The sequence below is a fragment of the Populus nigra genome, chromosome 16, assembly GCF_951802175.1.
Source record: "Populus nigra chromosome 16, ddPopNigr1.1, whole genome shotgun sequence".
Classification (NCBI taxonomy): Eukaryota; Viridiplantae; Streptophyta; class Magnoliopsida; order Malpighiales; family Salicaceae; genus Populus; species Populus nigra.
Genome location: NC_084867.1, coordinates 2,302,844 through 2,321,859, shown reverse-complemented (window position 1 = coordinate 2,321,859; position 19,016 = coordinate 2,302,844). Strand labels below are relative to the sequence as shown.

Sequence of the window (19,016 nt, the reverse complement as noted above, 5' to 3'; positions counted from 1 at the left end):
ATTTGAATATTAAATTTATATAAAAAAATATTTGAAACCAAAATTAAAACTAATCATATAATTGAAGGATATTTTGAAAGGTTTGCTTAAAATATATGAAATGGATAAATGAGGCCATCAATTAGAAAATGCACGTCTCTTTTTGATGGTTTCGTGTGAGGAAGTTTCTCTTTAATAAATTATGAAAAGAACGTGCACTGGAAGCTTTTTTTTTTAAATGATTATGATTAAGACACCATATAGGCACAATATTTTTAAAAAATTTAATTTTTTTTTATTAAAACTTAATTTTTATTGTGTATTTTGAATCGTTTTAATGCGCTGATCTCAAAAATAATTTTTAAAAAATAAAAAAATATATTATTTTGATATATTTCAGCATGAAAAACACTTAAAAAACAACCACAACTACACTTTCAAATAGACTCTCAGACCAACTCTAGGATATGCTAAACAAAAAATTAAAATTTTAAAAAATATTATTTTAATTTTTCTTTGCATGCTTTGAAAGAGTTCTAAATAAAATATTAAAATGTCTTTTTCTCCCACAAATATTATTTTTATATATCTTTTAAAAAACCCAAAACTAATAAGGTAGGACCTACATAAAAATAAATCAATTAAATTCAGTTAGGTGAAAAAAAAAACAAACATCAAATTTATTTTAAAAAATAAAACATTTATTTTTTACACTCCAACATAATTTGCCCTTTAATTAGCTTTTTCTTATTAGAATATATATAATAAAAAAATATATTTATACTATTTAAAATATTATTTTATGAATTCAGCTCTTCAATAGCTATATTTAGCTCTTTTAAATTTATCAATTTAGCATTTTCCGATTGCAGATGCTCTAAGGACACTTTAATAGGTTACCGCCTTTTTCCCTATAATTAAATAACCCATCAACATTTAAATTACTGTTTGAAAATACAGGGTAAATCATATTCTATAAAAATTAAAAAAAAATTTTGTTAAAAATTATTTTTATTTTTTTTTAATTTTTTTTTGATGCGCTGATCTTAAAAATAATTTTTTAATTTTTTTTTTGAATTGTTTTAATGCGTTGATCTTAAAAATAATTTTTTAAAAAATAAAAAATATCATTTTAATGTATTTTAATATAAAATATATCTTAAAAAATAACTATAATCACACTCCCAATCAACCAGGTTAAAAAATATATATCCCCAGTATTTTTTATATATATATTCCTATCATTATTAATTTATAATCTACCGCTATTAAACAATAGAAAGCGTGAGGCTTGCAAGTTTTGGCCGACCACAAGTTACCATGCAGTCAAATGTTGGCTATAATTTAAAAAAATTCATTAGTCCTCATTGTTTTTAAAAACTATATATTTAATCCATATATTTTTAAATCTATTTATAACTTAGCTTTGTAGCATAAGGAAGCTAATTAATTAGTGCTCACGATTTTATAAACTATATATTTACTCTCTATATTCTCAAGTTTGTTTATAACTTAATCCCTCCATCAATTTCACGCTCTCTTTGATTTTTTTTTTAAGCGTTGAATAAATAAAGGAGAAGTGGGCAAGACAAGAGATTTTAATTGGGAAATAAGACATTTTTTTAATTAAAAATATTACTAAATCAACTCTAATCAAAAGACCTCTATGTATTTATAATACTATGGGAATTAATTAATTATTTTTTATAAACTATAGTTAACTCCATCTCTTTTAAGTCCTCCTTATAAATTTATTATAGTCTAGTTCAAATCTTATGAATTATTTCACATGTGAGCATGCGTGTTTGGCTTGTAGAGGAGCCAAACCCTTCAAGACATATTCCACTGTCAAAAAAACATTATGGATAGAGTTGTAGCTCAGCGAAAAGGAGGGAGGAGAGAGATTTTTCAAACACAACATAACTGGTCAGTTGCAATTAATAACCTAATCCCACTTCAACTACATCACAACTGCTCAGTCTATTTTCGATTTCAACCCCTGAGGAGAAAGGGGGAGGAGATACAGAGAAGAGAAATAAGGATTGTGATCCTTTTTTAAGGAAAAAGATGGCAACTTTAAGTGTTCCTCCTGTGCTTTCATCCCCTAGAGATGATGCTATGCAACTCTTCCGAGCCTTTAAAGGTACTAATCTCCTTATCTGTGTCAATAATCTCTTCTTTTGGTTGTTTTGTTGATGGGTTTTGGTGGGTTTATGCTCCTTTTATTGTTTCTTTCATTATTTGATCTTGACATCAGTTAAAGTTTGAAAATTTTAGAGAAATTTGGCATCTTTATTTAACCCTTTACATATATATACAGAAAAAAAAAAATTTAGTTGGGTCATGTTGGAAGAGCAATAATTGATACTTGTTACGTAAATAGTTAACCTTTATGATGCTTGGTGGGCTTTCCCACTTCATGACAAATCTTACATGTTAAAACAAAGAACTTCTCTATTTGACCTGAGCTGTTCCTTTATTTTCCTTTGAATCTTACTTGCCTGATATGCCACCAACTAATACAAGAGGATAGGGTTTTTGTCTTTTTTTCTTTTTCGCACATGAAGTAAACATTCCAACAGGGAAGCCTGGAAAGACTATATGCTAAATTGCTTATACTTACCTTAATTCAAGTGTAGGTGATGTGGAACAATGAATAAAAATAATTAAAGTAAGAAAGAAATAGGCTTTAAAGAAAGAAATTAAGAATTACAAGCAAAGAACGGGAAAAGCCAGGAAGAAAAAGTGAATTCAGGAAGGGAAAAGTTTGTCATTTTTATTTCATCATCAAAAACTGTCTCAAAAACTGTCTCAAAAACTGAAAGAGAAACATATAAATAATATAACCCTAAAACATCCAACTATTAGGCTTAACCCATCAGTTAAAATTGTCTACCATAAATAACTCAAAAATAAAACAATGAAATAGGTCCAAATGAGCCCAGTCTCCCAACAAAATAGTGACAGGCCGGGTCATCCTACGTCGTCTTTGTCCATTAACTTTTGTAATCTGCGGTGTGGGTCTGGTGTCCTCACAAGTAGGTGATACGTTTTACAAGTATATCCATATAGAATGATGAAACAGATAGGAAAAGAATAGTATGACAATATTATCTTTCTCATCATTTTGAGGACAAGGCATTTGATTTTGTGTGTGTGTGTGTGTGTGTGTGTGTGTGTGTGTAAAGGGCTTTTCCCTTACTAATCAAGTGGTGGTAGGGCGCTCTTCAATGAATAAAACACAGAATTTAGGAAAGTGGTACATGTCGCTCAGCAGGTTAGAATATAACCATGAATGTTAGAAATGAAGGGCTATAGGCATATAAGGTTTCCTTAACTAAATCTTGTTAAATCATCTCATGTTCTATGCTTTTATTGTTGTTTATAGTTAAATTGCCATGTATTGTTCTTTCCTATTTTGAACTTCCATTATGTGTCATTGAAAAACCACATCATTTTTGGGAAATAATAATGATGCAGGAGCTTGCTAATATTACGTTACATTTATTTTGCTTAATGACTAAAGAGATGAAGCGTTGGTTTAGATTATTTTATGTTTGTTTTTGCTTGATAACTAGGTAGTCACCTTTGCTTAATAGCTAAATTGTCTTAGTGACAAAGGAGCTCTCTTGTATAATAGGTTGTGAACATGAGCTAAAGGGAACTTTTGGTGAAATTCTGCAATGTGTATCGAAACTTAAGGTTTCCTCTCCATACTACGTCAAACAGTGGCGGAGGCGGGGGGAGGCTGGCAGGGGCCCGAGCCCTGCAAGGAAATTTTTCCCAGCCTCTCCTTTTATAAAATAATTAAAATTTTACTCTTTTTAAAATATTTCTTTTAATTTGGCCCCCCCTACTTTTTTCTTCTTGCTCCGCCTCTGACGTCAAATAACCTACTTTTACCTATCTTTCAAACAGCGATTGATTTTGCTTTTGCCCCTTGTTTTAACTTTCATAATTCAGGCAATGTCTTGTTGTCACAGACACCAGTTAACCTTCATGAATAACGAGTTTGTAAAAATTGTGGCTAGTCTTAGCATATGGACTCTAGGAAAATTAGATATTCACCTTGCTAAAAGATCTTCAGTTAGTCGAGGCAACATCTGTTTTGCTCATAGAAGTTGACTATCACAGATAAACCAAATTTGCTGAAGCGTTATGAAAAAAATGCGAAACATGATTGTCATTTGATTGGACAATAAAAAAAAAATTCAAATGTATGATCTCCTGTTTTGAATTTGTTGTGTTCTGTTTATAATAGGACTGGGAACTGATACATCTGCAGTAATCAATATTCTGGCTCATCGAGATGCAGCACAGCGTTCCCTCATCCAACACGAGTACAGAACATTGTACTCTGAGGATCTTTTTAAGCGCTTGTCTTCAGAGCTTACAGGCAATTTAGAGGTATAGTATTATATCTACTCACCCATGGTTTGCAAAGCTTTAAATACTTTTGGATCTTCATAATTCAAATAAGAACTTTCTGTTCCTGCATATTTTGATCTAATATTTGTTCCTTTTGCATTTCAGAGAGCAGTTTTGTCTTGGATGCATGATCTACCTGGACGTGATGCTATAATTGTCAGGCAGGCACTGATGATGAACACAATGAATCTGGAAGCTGCAACTGAAGTGATCTGCTCTCGCACGCCATCCCAGATACAAGTTTTTAAACAACATTACCATGCCAAGTTTGGAATTCACCTTGAGCGCGACATTGAATCATGCCCATCTGGAGATCATAAAAAGGTAAACTATCTCATTTTCTCTTTAATTGCGGTCTCATTCTGTTCACCAATTTAGCATTTGTCTATTGTCATGATGTAAGATTTTGTTAGATGACTATATATATATAAAAAAACACCAGCATGGAATTTCAAAAACAGATGTTTGTTGCTGAACAATCTGTTGCTGCTCGCCTTTATAAGATTTGGAATAGCGTGGCTGCTGCCTAAAAGTTTAGTTGGACCGACCCACCATTAGATTTCATTCTGCTGTCACAGTAGGAGGTTAATTGCAATAATTGGGATTTTTGTTGAAGCAACATTAGCCCTTATTTTAGAATTCTGTTCACTCTATTTTTATGCTATTAATTTTCCTATCATGACCTTCCCTGTTCACCACCTTTTCTTTTTCTTCATCCAAGTTCATTTGTCAGCATTTTCATTTAATATTTATTAAAGGAAGCACAAGTTCCTGATGTATTATTATAATATACTTGATTTAGCTCCTGCTAGCATATGTAAGTATGCCTCGGTACGAAGGTCGGGAAGTTGATAGAGAGATGGTTGTGAAGGATGCAAAGGCTCTTTATAAAGCAGGTGAGAAAAAATGGGGAACTGATGAGAAGACTTTCATCCACATATTCAGTGAACGAAGTGCAGCACATTTGGCTGCAGTTGATTCTGCCTACCATGACATGTATGGAAACTCTTTGAAAAAGGTAAATTTATTAAAGTTCTCTTTTCTCTCTCTTGTCTGTGGTTATTCTGTGAGGCAAATTTATTTGTAACAATTCCAGGTTATAAAGAAGGAAACATCAGGACATTTTGAGCATGCTTTGAAGACAATTTTACTATGCTCAGAGAATCCAGCAAAGTACTTTGCCAAGGTATTCTTCTACATTCTTAACATCTTCGACTTGGCTCTCTCTGCTTCATCTGGTTACAGTGAAAACATTTTCTTATGAAATGAAGTCAGGGATCCAGGCAAATCATGTTTTGAAGGCATATTAAGTAGCATGGTGTCACTGAATGTGTTTGTATGATGTGGTGAACTAATAACTAAGTGTAGATTATAGGAATCTAGTTTGTTACATAAACGTGGTACACTCCTTATGTTGATAAATCCTATCATTTCACAAAAACTTTACAGGTGCTGCACAAGGCGATGAAAGGCATGGGAACCAATGACACTGCACTTATAAGGGTAATTGTGACAAGGACAGAGATTGACATGCATTATATAAAAGCTGAATATCTGAAGAAGTACAAGAAGACATTGAATGACGCAGTTCACTCAGAAACTTCAGGCCATTATCGGGCTTTCCTTCTAGCTCTTTTGGGGCCCAGCCATTAACTGAAGATGACTGGTGCATGTACAAAGGCAAAATCATGTAAATGCATTTTCTATGGACATGATTGGTGGGTGTTCAAAGGATCGAGATATTGCATGCAACTCTAAGCACTTTGCTGACTTCTTAGAATTGAGTAAATATTAAGTTGAAACACTATTTGTGAAGAAGTATTATTGGATATATATGTTTGAATGGATTAATTAGCGTATCTAATCAGGCTTCTTACTTTGCAATGTTGAGTTTGGCGGGTGATAATCTACTTTGATAATTGTCCCAAGAATTTAATGTGAGGATGGACTTGGCCACCGAACTAGGCCAGCTATGTGCCCTTATCTGTAACATACAAGCATGGATGAGGTGCCTGGGACAACCCTGGACAATGCTCAGAACAATTTGGTTTCAATCATTCTAATTTTCTTAAATTTTGTGCCCCGTTCGCATCTTGAATTCTTTCAACATCTAGTAGACTTTAGGCTCTTACTGTTTTGGCTTCTGGCAAATTCAAGTAATGCGAAGCAAAACCTTGAATCTTACAGATACAAGCAAGGACCTATCAAATAACCGAGACACAATCATACAAGTCAGGAAGGAACATAAAGCTGAGCTAATTTACATGTGAGAATATCAAGCTTATCCGTCAACTGTCCCTTCAGCCTTCTTACTAGCACCATCAAAGTTAGCAAGCATCATGGCCAAGGCACCTTAGTTGGGTGAAGAAGAAGTGGAGGACATGATCTTCTTGATGAGTTGGAGAATGGATTGAGCTATGTGAATGGGAGGACCTGCATTTGCAGTCTCCCTGAATGTGGCATGAATCCTCAAAGCAACTTCTACTCCTACTCCTAACCTTGCTTGCTCATCCTTGATTGCTTCCTCACAAAGACTACACACCCACACCCCACCAAACCTCTCCTGCACCCAACCTTTGTATCCCATTGTGCACTCTTCCAACATACCACAGCACCCACACTCAGCTCTCTCCACCACCTCTCCGTCAGCCATCCCCCTCCCCTCTCTTCTAGCCTCTATGAACTTCTTATTATAACTCTACTTTCTTTATATATGGATAGAAGTGCCTTCCAGAGTGAGAGGAGAAACAGAAATATAAAAAAAAACATGGAGGAGAAAATACGAAATATCTCGTGGGCTGTATAATTTCTTTATTTGGAGGTAACCTCCAAAAATGTTGTGGACTGGAAACTTACCCAACAAGAAGAAAAGGGAAGTAAGGACGTATGGATCAGAAGAGGATGGAAGTGAGTGGAATAACCAGTCTCTTACAAGACCATTATTCATTTTTGTATGTTTGTTTATAGCATAGTAACATGTACACGTGACCAATAAGGGTATTGGTTTTGACGGGTTATTCTGGATTGAACTTTATTATTATTTTTAAATAAAATAATATTATTTTTGTTAAAAAATAAATAGTTAATAGGTGATAATTGAATTTTTAATGGGATATTGTCGGATCAACCAAGTCATTAAATCAACTTGGATTTTTTATTAGATCATTCTATTTTTTCTTAAACTCAAATTTAGTTCTAATTTTAAACTTACCGAATTCTGAGTTAACTTATTAAACTGAGCAAAATTATACTAAAGAGACCAAAAATGTTAATTATATTAATAAGCAATACAACTAATAATAATTTGATATATTATTAATACACTGTATAAAAGAACTAAGATTGTTATCTTGAATTATTTATTTCATTATAATCTAATTATATTGAAATATGTAACATAGAAGAAATTGAATATTTTTATTATTTTATATAAAATTTCATAAGTCACGTTTTTAAAGTTATTTTTTAATAAATAATCTTAATTAATAGATAATAGATAAACTGATCAAAAGATATATATTATTGTCGAGAGGTTTTATAACTTAAAAAGGAAAAAGAAAATCAATCTCATGTATATAACAAGACAAGATAGCTGAAGAATGATTGGAGATCGGAGGGCATAATTGAAGGTGGCCCACCGTTTATTGATAGGATGATGCATTTGTTGACACCTGTGATCCATTGGAATGGAACCTCATTGAAACTTCTTTTGTTTCTGCTTCCTCACTTCTTCAAGACTTTGTTTATCAATAAGAAGAAAAAAAGAGAAAAATGAAAATAGAGAAAAAAAAATGGGGACTAGAAAGTTTTATATTTTTTTCTATTAACATGGATGTCCGGGCTAGCTTGCGTATTTCTCGACTAATTCCACAGACTCTAAAATTAATAACCATATAAGTTTTCAGTAGCTTCAAGAAGACTCAAACTTGTAATTATTGAGAAGCAAACTCAAAGTCTGATTAGTTGCTCTATACTTTCTTAGTTCCCTCCTGGCATATGCAGAGACGTAGGCGGATTTAGATAGTGTTTGTTTTTGTTGTCTAATAGTGTGTTTTTTTAAAAAAATTATATTATTTTTTTATATGTTTTTAAATTGTTTTGATATACTGATATCAAAAATAAATTTTAAAAAATAAAAATATATTATTTTAATATATTTTAAAATAATAATTATTTTAAAAAATAATAATTAAAAAAAAAACACTACCTTAATTTGAAACTCTTGGCAAGACAGGGCCGCGGGATTCTTGGTTTATAGGACAGGTGCTGAAAGGGATTTGTTTCCCTAATGGAACAATGTTACGTGAAGGGCCTAGCAAATCAGAGGTCTCACGAAATAACCATCTCAAATTTAGATAGAGAAACTGTGGAACATGTGTTGTTCTTTTGCTATCATGCAAAAGCTGTTGGAGATTTTATTTTAAAAGTGGGTCCAATATTAAGATTTTATTGGAATTTATTAGTCAACAAAAGCTTTTAATATTAAAAATTAACATGTTTAAAACAAATTTAAAACAAATTAAAAGTGTGAATGCGAAAATTAATATAAAAAAATTCTCAATTAACATGTTTCTGTGAAACCCAAAAACTTTATCTTATAAGAAAAAAAAACAAGGTTTTTGTGTTGTTTATATGATGGGAAGATTGATTTTTCTGGTTAAAAAAAATATTAGATTTAAAGCCAAAATTATCAATTTTAATACTATTTTATAGTGGATGATTAAGGTTGATAATGAATAAAATTTATTCTGACAATTATCAAAATTAATTTTATATTAATTTTGGTTTCAAAATACATAAAAAGGATTTGAAGAAAGAGTTTTTAGGATTGGCCTCTTCAGATTTTTAGACTCTTCTTCACCTTTATTTTTCATATATTTCTCCTCAATAGACACTGGACTTAAGTCAAATGTATGTGTGGCTCATGCTTGGAGTTTGGCCTGGGCTTGGTGTGGACTATTTTTTGTTGGCCTATTAATTTGTTCATCCCATGAATAAAAATGTAATAAGATTCCAATTAGTTTGTTCATCCCATGAATAAAAATTAATAAGTTAATCTTTTTCTTTGTGAACCTCAAAAAAAAAATCAATTAAAGAAAAGTCTGATTTAAAGCAAAAACGTTTGGCTTTAATTCTATTTTTATAGCCAATAATTAAGGTTGATAATAAAGGGATTTCATCGTGGTAATTATTAGAATTAATTCTATATTGATTTTAGTTTCAAAATCCACTATAAAAAGAACATGGAAAAAGAGTTTTTAGGACATATTTTTCTAAATTCATAGGTTCTTCCTCACCTTAGTTTTTCATATTTTTCTGCTTGATTTTAAGCTCTCTTTTTTAATCTTCATCTTTCCTTTCAATCTAGAGCTTAAGCACACCTAGGTTGACAACCATGTCAGACCCATGCTTGGGGTTATCAACCATGGCAAACCCGTGTGTGGGTGCTTGGGCCTGTCAACCATGTCAGACCCAGACGCTAGGACTTGACAAACATGCCAGACCTAGGCGCCAAGGCCTGACAAACATATGTAAACAATGAAAACACCCCTACATGTAATTTTGTTTTTGTTGAAATCTAAGGGTAATTTCATATGGAAGCAACGAAAATACCCCTACATGCAACCTTTTTTTTTGTTGAAATCCAAGGGTAATTTCATATTCGAACTGTTTCAATAAAAAGAAAAGATGGAGAAGCCACTCAACACATGTATATTCCCCTCTAGGAGCATGGTTGTATCTTCACTATTTTTTTTTTGAAAAAACAAAAGAAACCCCAACCCAAAGATTAAAATTATGTCCTATAGAGCAAATTAGTATCTATACTGCAACCAAAAAAACCTAAACGAATCATTTTATCCTCAATCATTCTTTCAATGTCAAATGGATCTCATGAAAAAGACAATCCTACCCCCAACTGTATGCTTAATAAGTTTCTTTGGTAAGGACAATCACATCATTACACTGCTCTAATCTATAAGGATTTGTGCTTGGGTGAACAATAAAAGGATAAATAATGCAACACTGATCATTTTTAGTGTATATATATATAGCCTTATTAAGTTGCTAGATATTTTGTTTAGAGTTTTTTTTTATCTAAAAAATCAAGTTGTCAACTTGTTTTCATATGGAAACAAAAAATAATATTCTAGTAACCCAAGTCAAGCAATTTTTAACTCCAACACACCCTCCAACCAGTAAGAAAATCAAAATTAAATTGAATAAAAAATATTATTAGAATTTGATTTACTTATTTCTATAACTATAAGATAAAAGTTTCAGACTATCTTCATGAAACTCTACTTTGCAAAATAAACTCTTGATATCAATATATAAAATAAACTCTTGATATCAACATTAATATTTTTTTGTGGTCGCATTGTGGCTGATTAACCACTTTTTCTTTTGTTTTCTTGGTGATTCACACCCAAAACAAAAAAAAGATCAATATTAATGACAATGGTAGATATTTTAAAAGAAAATAAAGAAATGGGGGAAGAAGGAGGATTTCAAGAAGCTGAGTTTGTGTAAAGATGCCTGTGTTTTAGAGTAATCACTAATCGAGCAAGCTAAAAGCTAGTTGTAATTCGAGGCATCCGAGTTTGGCCGAATCAATGTAAGAAACGATAGAAAATGAAACCCATTTAGGTTAGGATTCAAATTGTCGTGTCATTGAGCTAACTCACCTAGTTGAACTGGGATAATAACTATGATTTTGCAACACCTAGCTAGGCTATCTTGGTTCATTTGCCAAATGACACAATCCAATAAATTTCTGATGGATCTATACTAGTCCAATCCAACATGTCCTTTTTAGTGCTCCATGTCAAGGGGAAGAAACTTTTTTTTTTTTCATTTTTTCTGTTGTTAATAGCTGTTTTTCAAGATTTTCACTACTATTCTAAATTTTATCATTTTTCTAATGTCCCAAATTGTTAGCATATATATACATATTAAACTTTTATTTTATGTTTTCTAAAATTGAATTAAACATAAAATAAAAAAGCAATACCGAAATTGAATTTAAAAAAAAAAAACATAATAATAGTATGATTACTTGATGATGACATTTCATCAAATCTATTAACTAGATTTGAAGCATTTAGAATTGACTAAAGTAAGATCAACTAGTGGGACACAATGCAACCCACAATCCCAACACCCCATTTTATATAATGGTGAAAAAATAAGGACAAATTAAATGTGGAATCATACATGCAAGAAGTAATTATGTGTTAGTAAAGCGCAATTAGAGCCAATATCTAAATTTTATTCGCTCTTAATATTCCTGAAAAAAGTAAAAACAAAAAAATCCAACCTTTTCTCCATGACTTTACAACAATTAGTGCCTTATTGCTTTATATATCAACTTTTCTTGACAAGCACATCTAACTTCAATCAAAGCTAAACTAAGAGATGGTAATGAAAGTCATGCTTTCACACTCTAATTCTGTAATGACCCCACTAAAGAGACAATAGAAAAGGGTGTTGTAAGAAAAGGAGTAAAAAAGAGAGAATATTTATCATGCACCATTAAAAACCGATTCCTTCTTTTCTTCTACTTTTTGCTTCATTGATTGCACCATGTAACGACTAACATCACCTCGTAAACATAGTCCAACAATGGCCCAAAAAAGAATATACAGACACACAGACAGACATGCATTGAACTGACAGAGCCAAGACTTTCTTCTTCTCCCCTTCAAAACCCTGTATTAATTTATATTATCTATGGATTTTTTTTTGTTTTTCTTTTTATTTTTCGGTTGAGAAAAAGGGAAATCTAAATACCATGCATGAAAGTTCCATGGTTATCTAAGCACAACTCTATCTTAAATCAGTCATGTTCTTTGTTTTGCCCGTCTGGTCTTCCCAAGGAAAACTCCAAGATTGGATTCTTGAGTTCTTGGTTGTATCCTGGAAAGCTTCTTGATTCAGCAATTATCTGCAAATTATTAATTATTTGTGGAAAATAATTGCATAAATATGATAGTCAATAGAGTTATAATTATGGAGATGCTTGTTGATTAGTATATTTGTCTAATAATTACTAAGTCTAGTTAGTTACTCACTTCAAATTTGTTTCCTGATGCTTGTTGAGATGGTAGGGTTTCTACCCTAACCCCATCTAGATCTCTTGAACTGCTACGCATCCATCCTCCTTTGCTGTAACAATTAAGAAATACTAATCATTTACTATAAAACCATTGACCTGCTTGTAATTTTCTGATGGAAAAGAAAATGGTAAACAGTAATATACTTTCCTAGGCCAATACTATTGACATTTCATTGATTGAACCATGCATGAAGCTAGTCAAATGAAGAAAAAATTTCCTTGATCAATTTTCTAGGTAATTATAGGTCACCTTGCTCAAACCAACCTTAGAAGAAGCAGTTTTTTTTAGATAATAGTCGAGAGTATGTTAGGATTATGGCTAAAAAGAGAATAGCCTAGGAGACAAAAGTTAGAGCAGAAAAAGAAAGGAGAAAGAACAGAAGAAACGAACAGGCGAAGAGATTGAAAACAGGGGGAGAAGAGAGTCTGGCATAAGAAAAAATACTGGGGACTCAGCTTCTCTTCTCTCTGAAAAAGATGACACCATTGCTGATACCTACATCCACACCAGTGGAGTCTGAAGATGTGCTATCAAGCTAATCAACAGAAATCCCAAAGGAAAGCATTCAGTTGCTAAAGGATGCAATCGACCTAGTAGCTATATCAAGAAAGATGGTCAAATTAATGGTGTCACTGAGACCTTAATTGCCGCCTCGATTCCACAAGCAACCACTAAACAACAAAATAATTAGATTTTTGAACAGTTCAAAACCTGTCCGTGACAGACCTCACCACCATTTCTTTACTCTTCAAACGTTGCTCTCTAATGTTTCAAAATGATTGATGTTTTATGAATAAAAGAACTTAACAAAAAGTCTTTGCCTACACACACGCGCACAAACACTAGTTTCACTTGGTTCCAATAATTTGTGACGGAAACATGGCGGACCATAAGATATTCCTCCCTTTCCAACACATCTTGTGAAGAAATAAAACCTTAATTTAGTTATTAATATGCCCATCTAAGGTGTTAATACTGTTGGCTTATGCATAAAAACTGGATATTATAGCTCTAATAGATGTTCTCCAATACCCTTTTAACATATATAGTACTGCTACGAATCTAAGACTTTTACTACAATACTCACTTTTTTTATTATTGAAAAGGAAAAGTTACTATCTGATGTCGCGATTATTTAATTAGAGAATTCTTTCTTTTCTTTTTTTTCAAACCATGATAATGTGATTTTATATCACATAATCTGCTAGAATTAGTGCTTAATAAAGTAATAAAGTGATGACTCACAAGCCACTATTTAGTTACAAGTAAAATGCTTGTAGGAAGCTCTACCATTATTTCACATAGTACAATGCTAGCTAGGGCATACAGGATTGCCATGATTCCCAGGACTAATCTTTCTATCCAGAGTAAGGTAGGTAGTGGTTGAAGATGTAATCGAGATTGTTATTTAAAATATTTTTTACTTGAATATATATTATAATAATATTTTTTTATTTTTTAAAAATTTATTTTTAACATTAGCATATTAAAACAATTCAAAAATACTAAAAAATTAATTTAAAAAAATTAAATTAAAAAAAACATGATAAGAACACGAAACAATATCTAATAAAGTTAAATTGCGCTCATGGGGACAAATGTTAGTGGAAATGAGCTAGAAAATTAGCTACCCTAGCAAATGAAATGAGGGTGTTTTATGCTACCACAAAGGTATAGAAACTTTTCAGTCCTGAAGTGCACAAAATAAAAAGAAACCCTAGGAAGGCAACTACAACTAGCAAAAATGGCAGAAAATGGGCATCTTGAATGACTGTAAAATTCTCTAAGACAATGGGAATCTTTTATTGACCATCATGTCAAAAAAGGGCTTATCATGCATATGATCATTCTCATTTTTTCACTATGTTTTAATACATTTTGAGATTACAATCACAACTTTTGCTTGATTACATTGGTATATTTTTTGTTGTTGTAGCTTTGGCTTCATTCATTAAAAAAATAATATCATACTATATAATATAGTATGAATTTGCTATGAATTTCATGTACTTGTAAAATTAAGCCATTTCTTAAAGGAATATAATTATCATGTTCATTAAATATAAATAATTGAATTCAAATTAAATGATCATGATTTAATGTATGATAAAAATGAAAGAAAATTAACTCCTGAATATTTTATTTTTCTCACTTATTCTAGATCATTAAATTCAAAACCAATGGTAAAATTTCGAACATAGACCGATCATGTTCACATAAGAGGGTCTAAATCTAAAAACTATATTTACAAAATGTGGTTTTTCACTGAGAGGTGTGTAGGCGCAATTTATGTATTTTTTTTATATAGAAAAATTAATTTAATTTTTAAAGGTGTTCAAAATAATAATCTCCACACACACATATGTGTGTGTGTGTGAAGGAGATGATCTCCTTTAATTAACTCCTAAAACAGTAATTAAAGTACCTATACATTCACTTATGACTTCACACAAAATTGGGTTAACAAAAGGGTTTAGTTAAATTAAGGCCTCCTAATCAAAAAGCTAACTAAAAACGGAAGGTAACTGAAAACCTTAATGTTACTGTAAATGTCACCATGGTTTTCATTAATTAATCATGTTAATTTATATCAAATAAATTTAAGGAAATATGAAAAAGTTAAAAGTTATTTCCTCATGCCTTGCTTAATTTATCTAGTTTATCATCACTTGTTTTCAGTTTTTAATTACTATGCTTTTTTCATGACCCGTGAGAAGGTGCATACATGCATTCATGCATACATACATACATGCACACACACAGAAAAAGAAAAACAAAAAAGAAGAAGAAGAAAATGCTAGTAAATGAAAAGCAAAAGCTGTAAGAAAGATGGCAGCTCCTTTTAGATTGAGGGAAAAGTTAGAAGTAGGACGACGTGGGTTTGGATTGCCTATATAAGCTAAAATCACCCATGCATGAAAAGGTAAAAAAAAAAACCAGCTTTAAAGTTGAAGTCATAAAAGAGAAAAGCACTGCACTCTTTAGTCTTTAGAATACAAACTTCAGAAACATCAATTAATGCAGCCATTATCTAGAAGCGTGAGAGTGAGAGAGGGAGAGGGAGAGGGAGAGAGAGGGAGATAGATTGTGGCTTTATGGGTATTACCTAGAAGAGTTGCTCCATAGAGTAGTCGGAGAATTAGGGCAGCCATTATCATGCTGCAAATTAAGCACCTTTGAACCTCCTTTCTGGTTGAGTAAATAGTTACCATTTTGGGTAATGCAAGCTGTTCCAGAAACGAAATCTTCATCACCAGATCCATCTAGCAGACAATCAATAAGATTTAAGTCAGCAGCCAAGTGTATCAGATCATATGATCTTTGAAAAAAGTTGCCGTGAATCTTTTATGAGTAATTGATTAAGTGAAGGTACAAACACAGTGTAGTATTTGTAACATATGGTTATGCAGGTTCATTAATACAAGGCAAATGGGAATGTGCAGGTAAATTTTAATTTTTTTTTAAATTAATTTATTGTAGTATTTTAAAAGTTTTTAATATACTAATATAAAAATAAAAAATATTATTTTAATATATTTAATTATTACAATCCCCGCTGACCCAACGCTTCCTTTTAAGTAAGATGGGAGACCCTAGAGTAGGGAAATTAATAGATAATTAGTTTATGTTAAAACTGAAGAAAAGCTAGACGAATTACCTGAGGAAGCTGTAGGTCTGCAGTCAGTGCTTTTAACAGTTCTGTACATCTGCATAGGCAAAAGGGGACAAAGAAAATGAATAGAAAACAAGGTAGACCTATCCTCCTATAGCAGTACTATATTACATACAATTAATATAATATTTGAGTAATTAAAAAGAAGAAGAAAAATCCCAGTCAAAAAAATCAAATCAGATGCTTCTCTTTCTAGATTTTACATGGTTTGTTTATTCACCACGAGGTTGTTGTTTGGTAAGGTCAGTAATTGCTTTGTATTATTGAGAAATGATGGCTACTTTTTTTCTCTTCTTTCTCTCTCTCAAAAAGTAGAAGTTGTCCTGTATCAGAAAACAGCAGACTCAGCTGTTCATTCATTCACTCACTCACTGTCCTCATCGGCTCTCGTGCCTGTTAGATAGTCTCAGCCAAAGTCTCCTTCACTACCCAAGGCACAGGTCTCTCACGGGGACAAGGGGAAGGACTCCCGTCTAATAAACAATCAGATATTGAAGAAGTCTTTTGGTTTCCTGTCAAGGATGGAAGAAGAAGGAGGAGGAGGAGGAGGAGAAAGGAAAAGAGTACTGGGTTTTCCATGCCAGACCTGTAAATGACTTTTAACATGAGCAAGCGTTAGATCTTTGACATCCATGAGCTCTAGAACTGACTTTGGAGTTGCCCCTAAAAGAAAGGTTAACGAAACCAATTATTACAGAGATTAGAGCAAAACAAAGTCCATGATATTAACCAGTTATTCAGCTCAAGTAGTAGTGTGTAGACTATTATATTCTTGTTCTTGCACCAAAAACAATTATGTAGTGAGAGATTAGGTAATTAAGAAGGAGAAAAGACTCATACTTTCATGGCCACCAAGGAGCTCAACAGCATGAACAAAACGAGAATGGAGTGAGCTAGTCCAACGCATTCTTGGAGCTCTCATGTTCCTCTTGCTATGTAACTTTGGCATAAATCTTGATCGAATCATGCCACTACTACCATATAGCTCCGCACCACCACCCCCTACTCCTGCAGCAGCTCCATATTGATGGTATTGATGGTATTGTGGAACTCTCAGTGACTCCATTGACATTCCATTGAATCTTGGTGCAGAAGTACCCATTCTGTAAGCTTGCAAAGTGGAGTTATGGTGATCAGCTGAAGAATTTGAAGAAGAGTACGGGGTGCAAGATGGTGAATAAGGTATTTGGTTAAAGCTAAATCTAGGATCAATATTATGATCTCCTGAACTATTCCAGCTATTGTAAACTGGAATCCCCTTTATAGGCTTCGATCCTGTGACATCAAGAACTGAGATCCCATGGTTTAAATGACTCATTTGGCCATTACTAGAACGTTGAAGAAGAAGATTTCTTTGCCTTGCTTGATCATGGTGATGATCCTCAAGACTGCCAGTCCCTCTTCCACCGTAGTTTATTCTCCAAGGACTCTCTACCTCCAAAGCAGCAGTGCTTGTTGGATTTGCAAGAGAAAGTTCAGTGTCTGATATTTGAGACCCAACTCTTATAGAACTATCACTATGTGATTTTGTTAGTCCACCATCTTTGCGCCAAATATCAAAAGCCGAATCACCATCGTTTGTGCCAGTGCAAATTGAAGAAGGAGCACTGTTTGGAAGGCTTATGTGCAGTGAAAGGTCTGGAATCAGATTCAGAGACTGTTTATCAAAAATTCCTTTCTGGGACATTTTCAATATTCCCTTAGAAATTAATGGTTGCAGGCTAGCTAGCTGTTGTTCTTGTTCTTCAATAATTAAAAAAGAGAACGCAAAATTCAAGAACACAAAGAATAGAGTAGATTTTTGAAGTGGGATCTTTTCCAAACTTACTAAAAAAGCAATCTTTAGTAGGTTAGAAGTGTAGATGGCTAGGAAAAAGAAAGAAGAACCCTTTTATTAACTTCACATAACCAAAGTATGGCAAGCAAGAAAGAAAGAAAGAAAGAAAAAGTTTGGTATGTAGAGGGTGCCTAAAGGCAAAAAAGAAAATAGAAAATCCTTTTGTCCTCTTCAAGAAACAGACATGCTTCCCAGAGAGAGATGTGTGGTGATGCAAGAAGCGTAGATAGGGAAGAAAAAAATTGTGAGAAAGGATATTGAGAGAAGGAGAGGGATTTGGGGGTTTTGTTTCCTATTTCCTCGAGAGTATATATAAGAAGATGACACTTCAACAAATCATGTCTCTCTCTTTCTCTATATCTAGAAGCTAATTACCTCTCATTTTCCCCATAGTCAAAATATACACGCAAAACTGTAAAGGTTTTGCCCATTTTTTTCCCTATTATATTATAAATGAAAATTCCCCGTAGACAACGGTCTAAGATATACACCATATGAAAGAGATAGAGAGGAAAGAAGGAAGGGGGGATGGAGTACTAAAAATTCTTCAATTCTTTTTTCCCCCACCCTATTGGGCCTCTGATCTCTCTCTATCTATTATTAATTACATGAGAGAAAAGTAAAAAAGGGAAAATGAAGAAGACAATAATGTAATGACCAACTAGTCTTAGGAGTTAAACAAGACATCATGTGTCTTTTGTCTTGGTTCAATGATAATCTTAGTCAAAAAGCAAGAAGATATATGATTGTAGAGTCTAGCATTTTATTTTTTTTCCATAGTGTAAAGGGAATAAAGGGATAGAGAGATATCATCTATAGGTGTCTTTGTCCAATTACTAAATAAAGATAGATATTAAACTTCAAGGTTAATTAATTCAAAAATTCAATATCTAATTAAAGTCGGATTTAAACTAGGTTTTTAAATAAATTGAATAAAAAATTAACTTAGCAAAACACATTTAATAATTGATTGATCAAATTC

General features: G+C 32.5%; 2 protein-coding genes across 3 annotated transcripts; one reads left to right on the top strand and one right to left on the bottom strand.

Annotated features, from left to right (window-relative positions):
• Positions 1 to 1,774: 1,774 nt before the first annotated feature.
• On the top strand, positions 1,775 to 6,271 carry LOC133675148 (annexin D5-like). Of its 2 annotated transcripts, none has more exons than XM_062096436.1 (6): positions 1,775 to 2,122; positions 4,265 to 4,386; positions 4,513 to 4,731; positions 5,210 to 5,425; positions 5,504 to 5,593; positions 5,857 to 6,271. In XM_062096436.1, exons 1-6 carry the CDS (start codon positions 2,047 to 2,049, stop codon positions 6,058 to 6,060), a joined length of 927 nt encoding a protein of 308 aa, XP_061952420.1. In that variant the 5' UTR covers positions 1,775 to 2,046; the 3' UTR covers positions 6,061 to 6,271. The 2 variants fall into 2 exon arrangements, with proteins under 2 accessions (XP_061952420.1, XP_061952419.1); XM_062096435.1 differs by having other exon boundaries at positions 1,777 to 2,122; positions 4,241 to 4,386.
• Positions 6,272 to 11,735: 5,464 nt separating this feature from the next.
• LOC133675595 (transcription repressor KAN1-like) lies at positions 11,736 to 18,538 on the bottom strand. Its single transcript, XM_062097021.1, has 6 exons — positions 17,038 to 18,538; positions 16,784 to 16,860; positions 16,183 to 16,231; positions 15,631 to 15,787; positions 12,480 to 12,573; positions 11,736 to 12,352 (listed from the first exon to the last, which is right to left on the bottom strand). Exons 1-6 carry the CDS (start codon positions 17,882 to 17,884, stop codon positions 12,245 to 12,247), a joined length of 1,332 nt encoding a protein of 443 aa, XP_061953005.1. The 5' UTR covers positions 17,885 to 18,538; the 3' UTR covers positions 11,736 to 12,244.
• Positions 18,539 to 19,016: the final 478 nt, after the last annotated feature.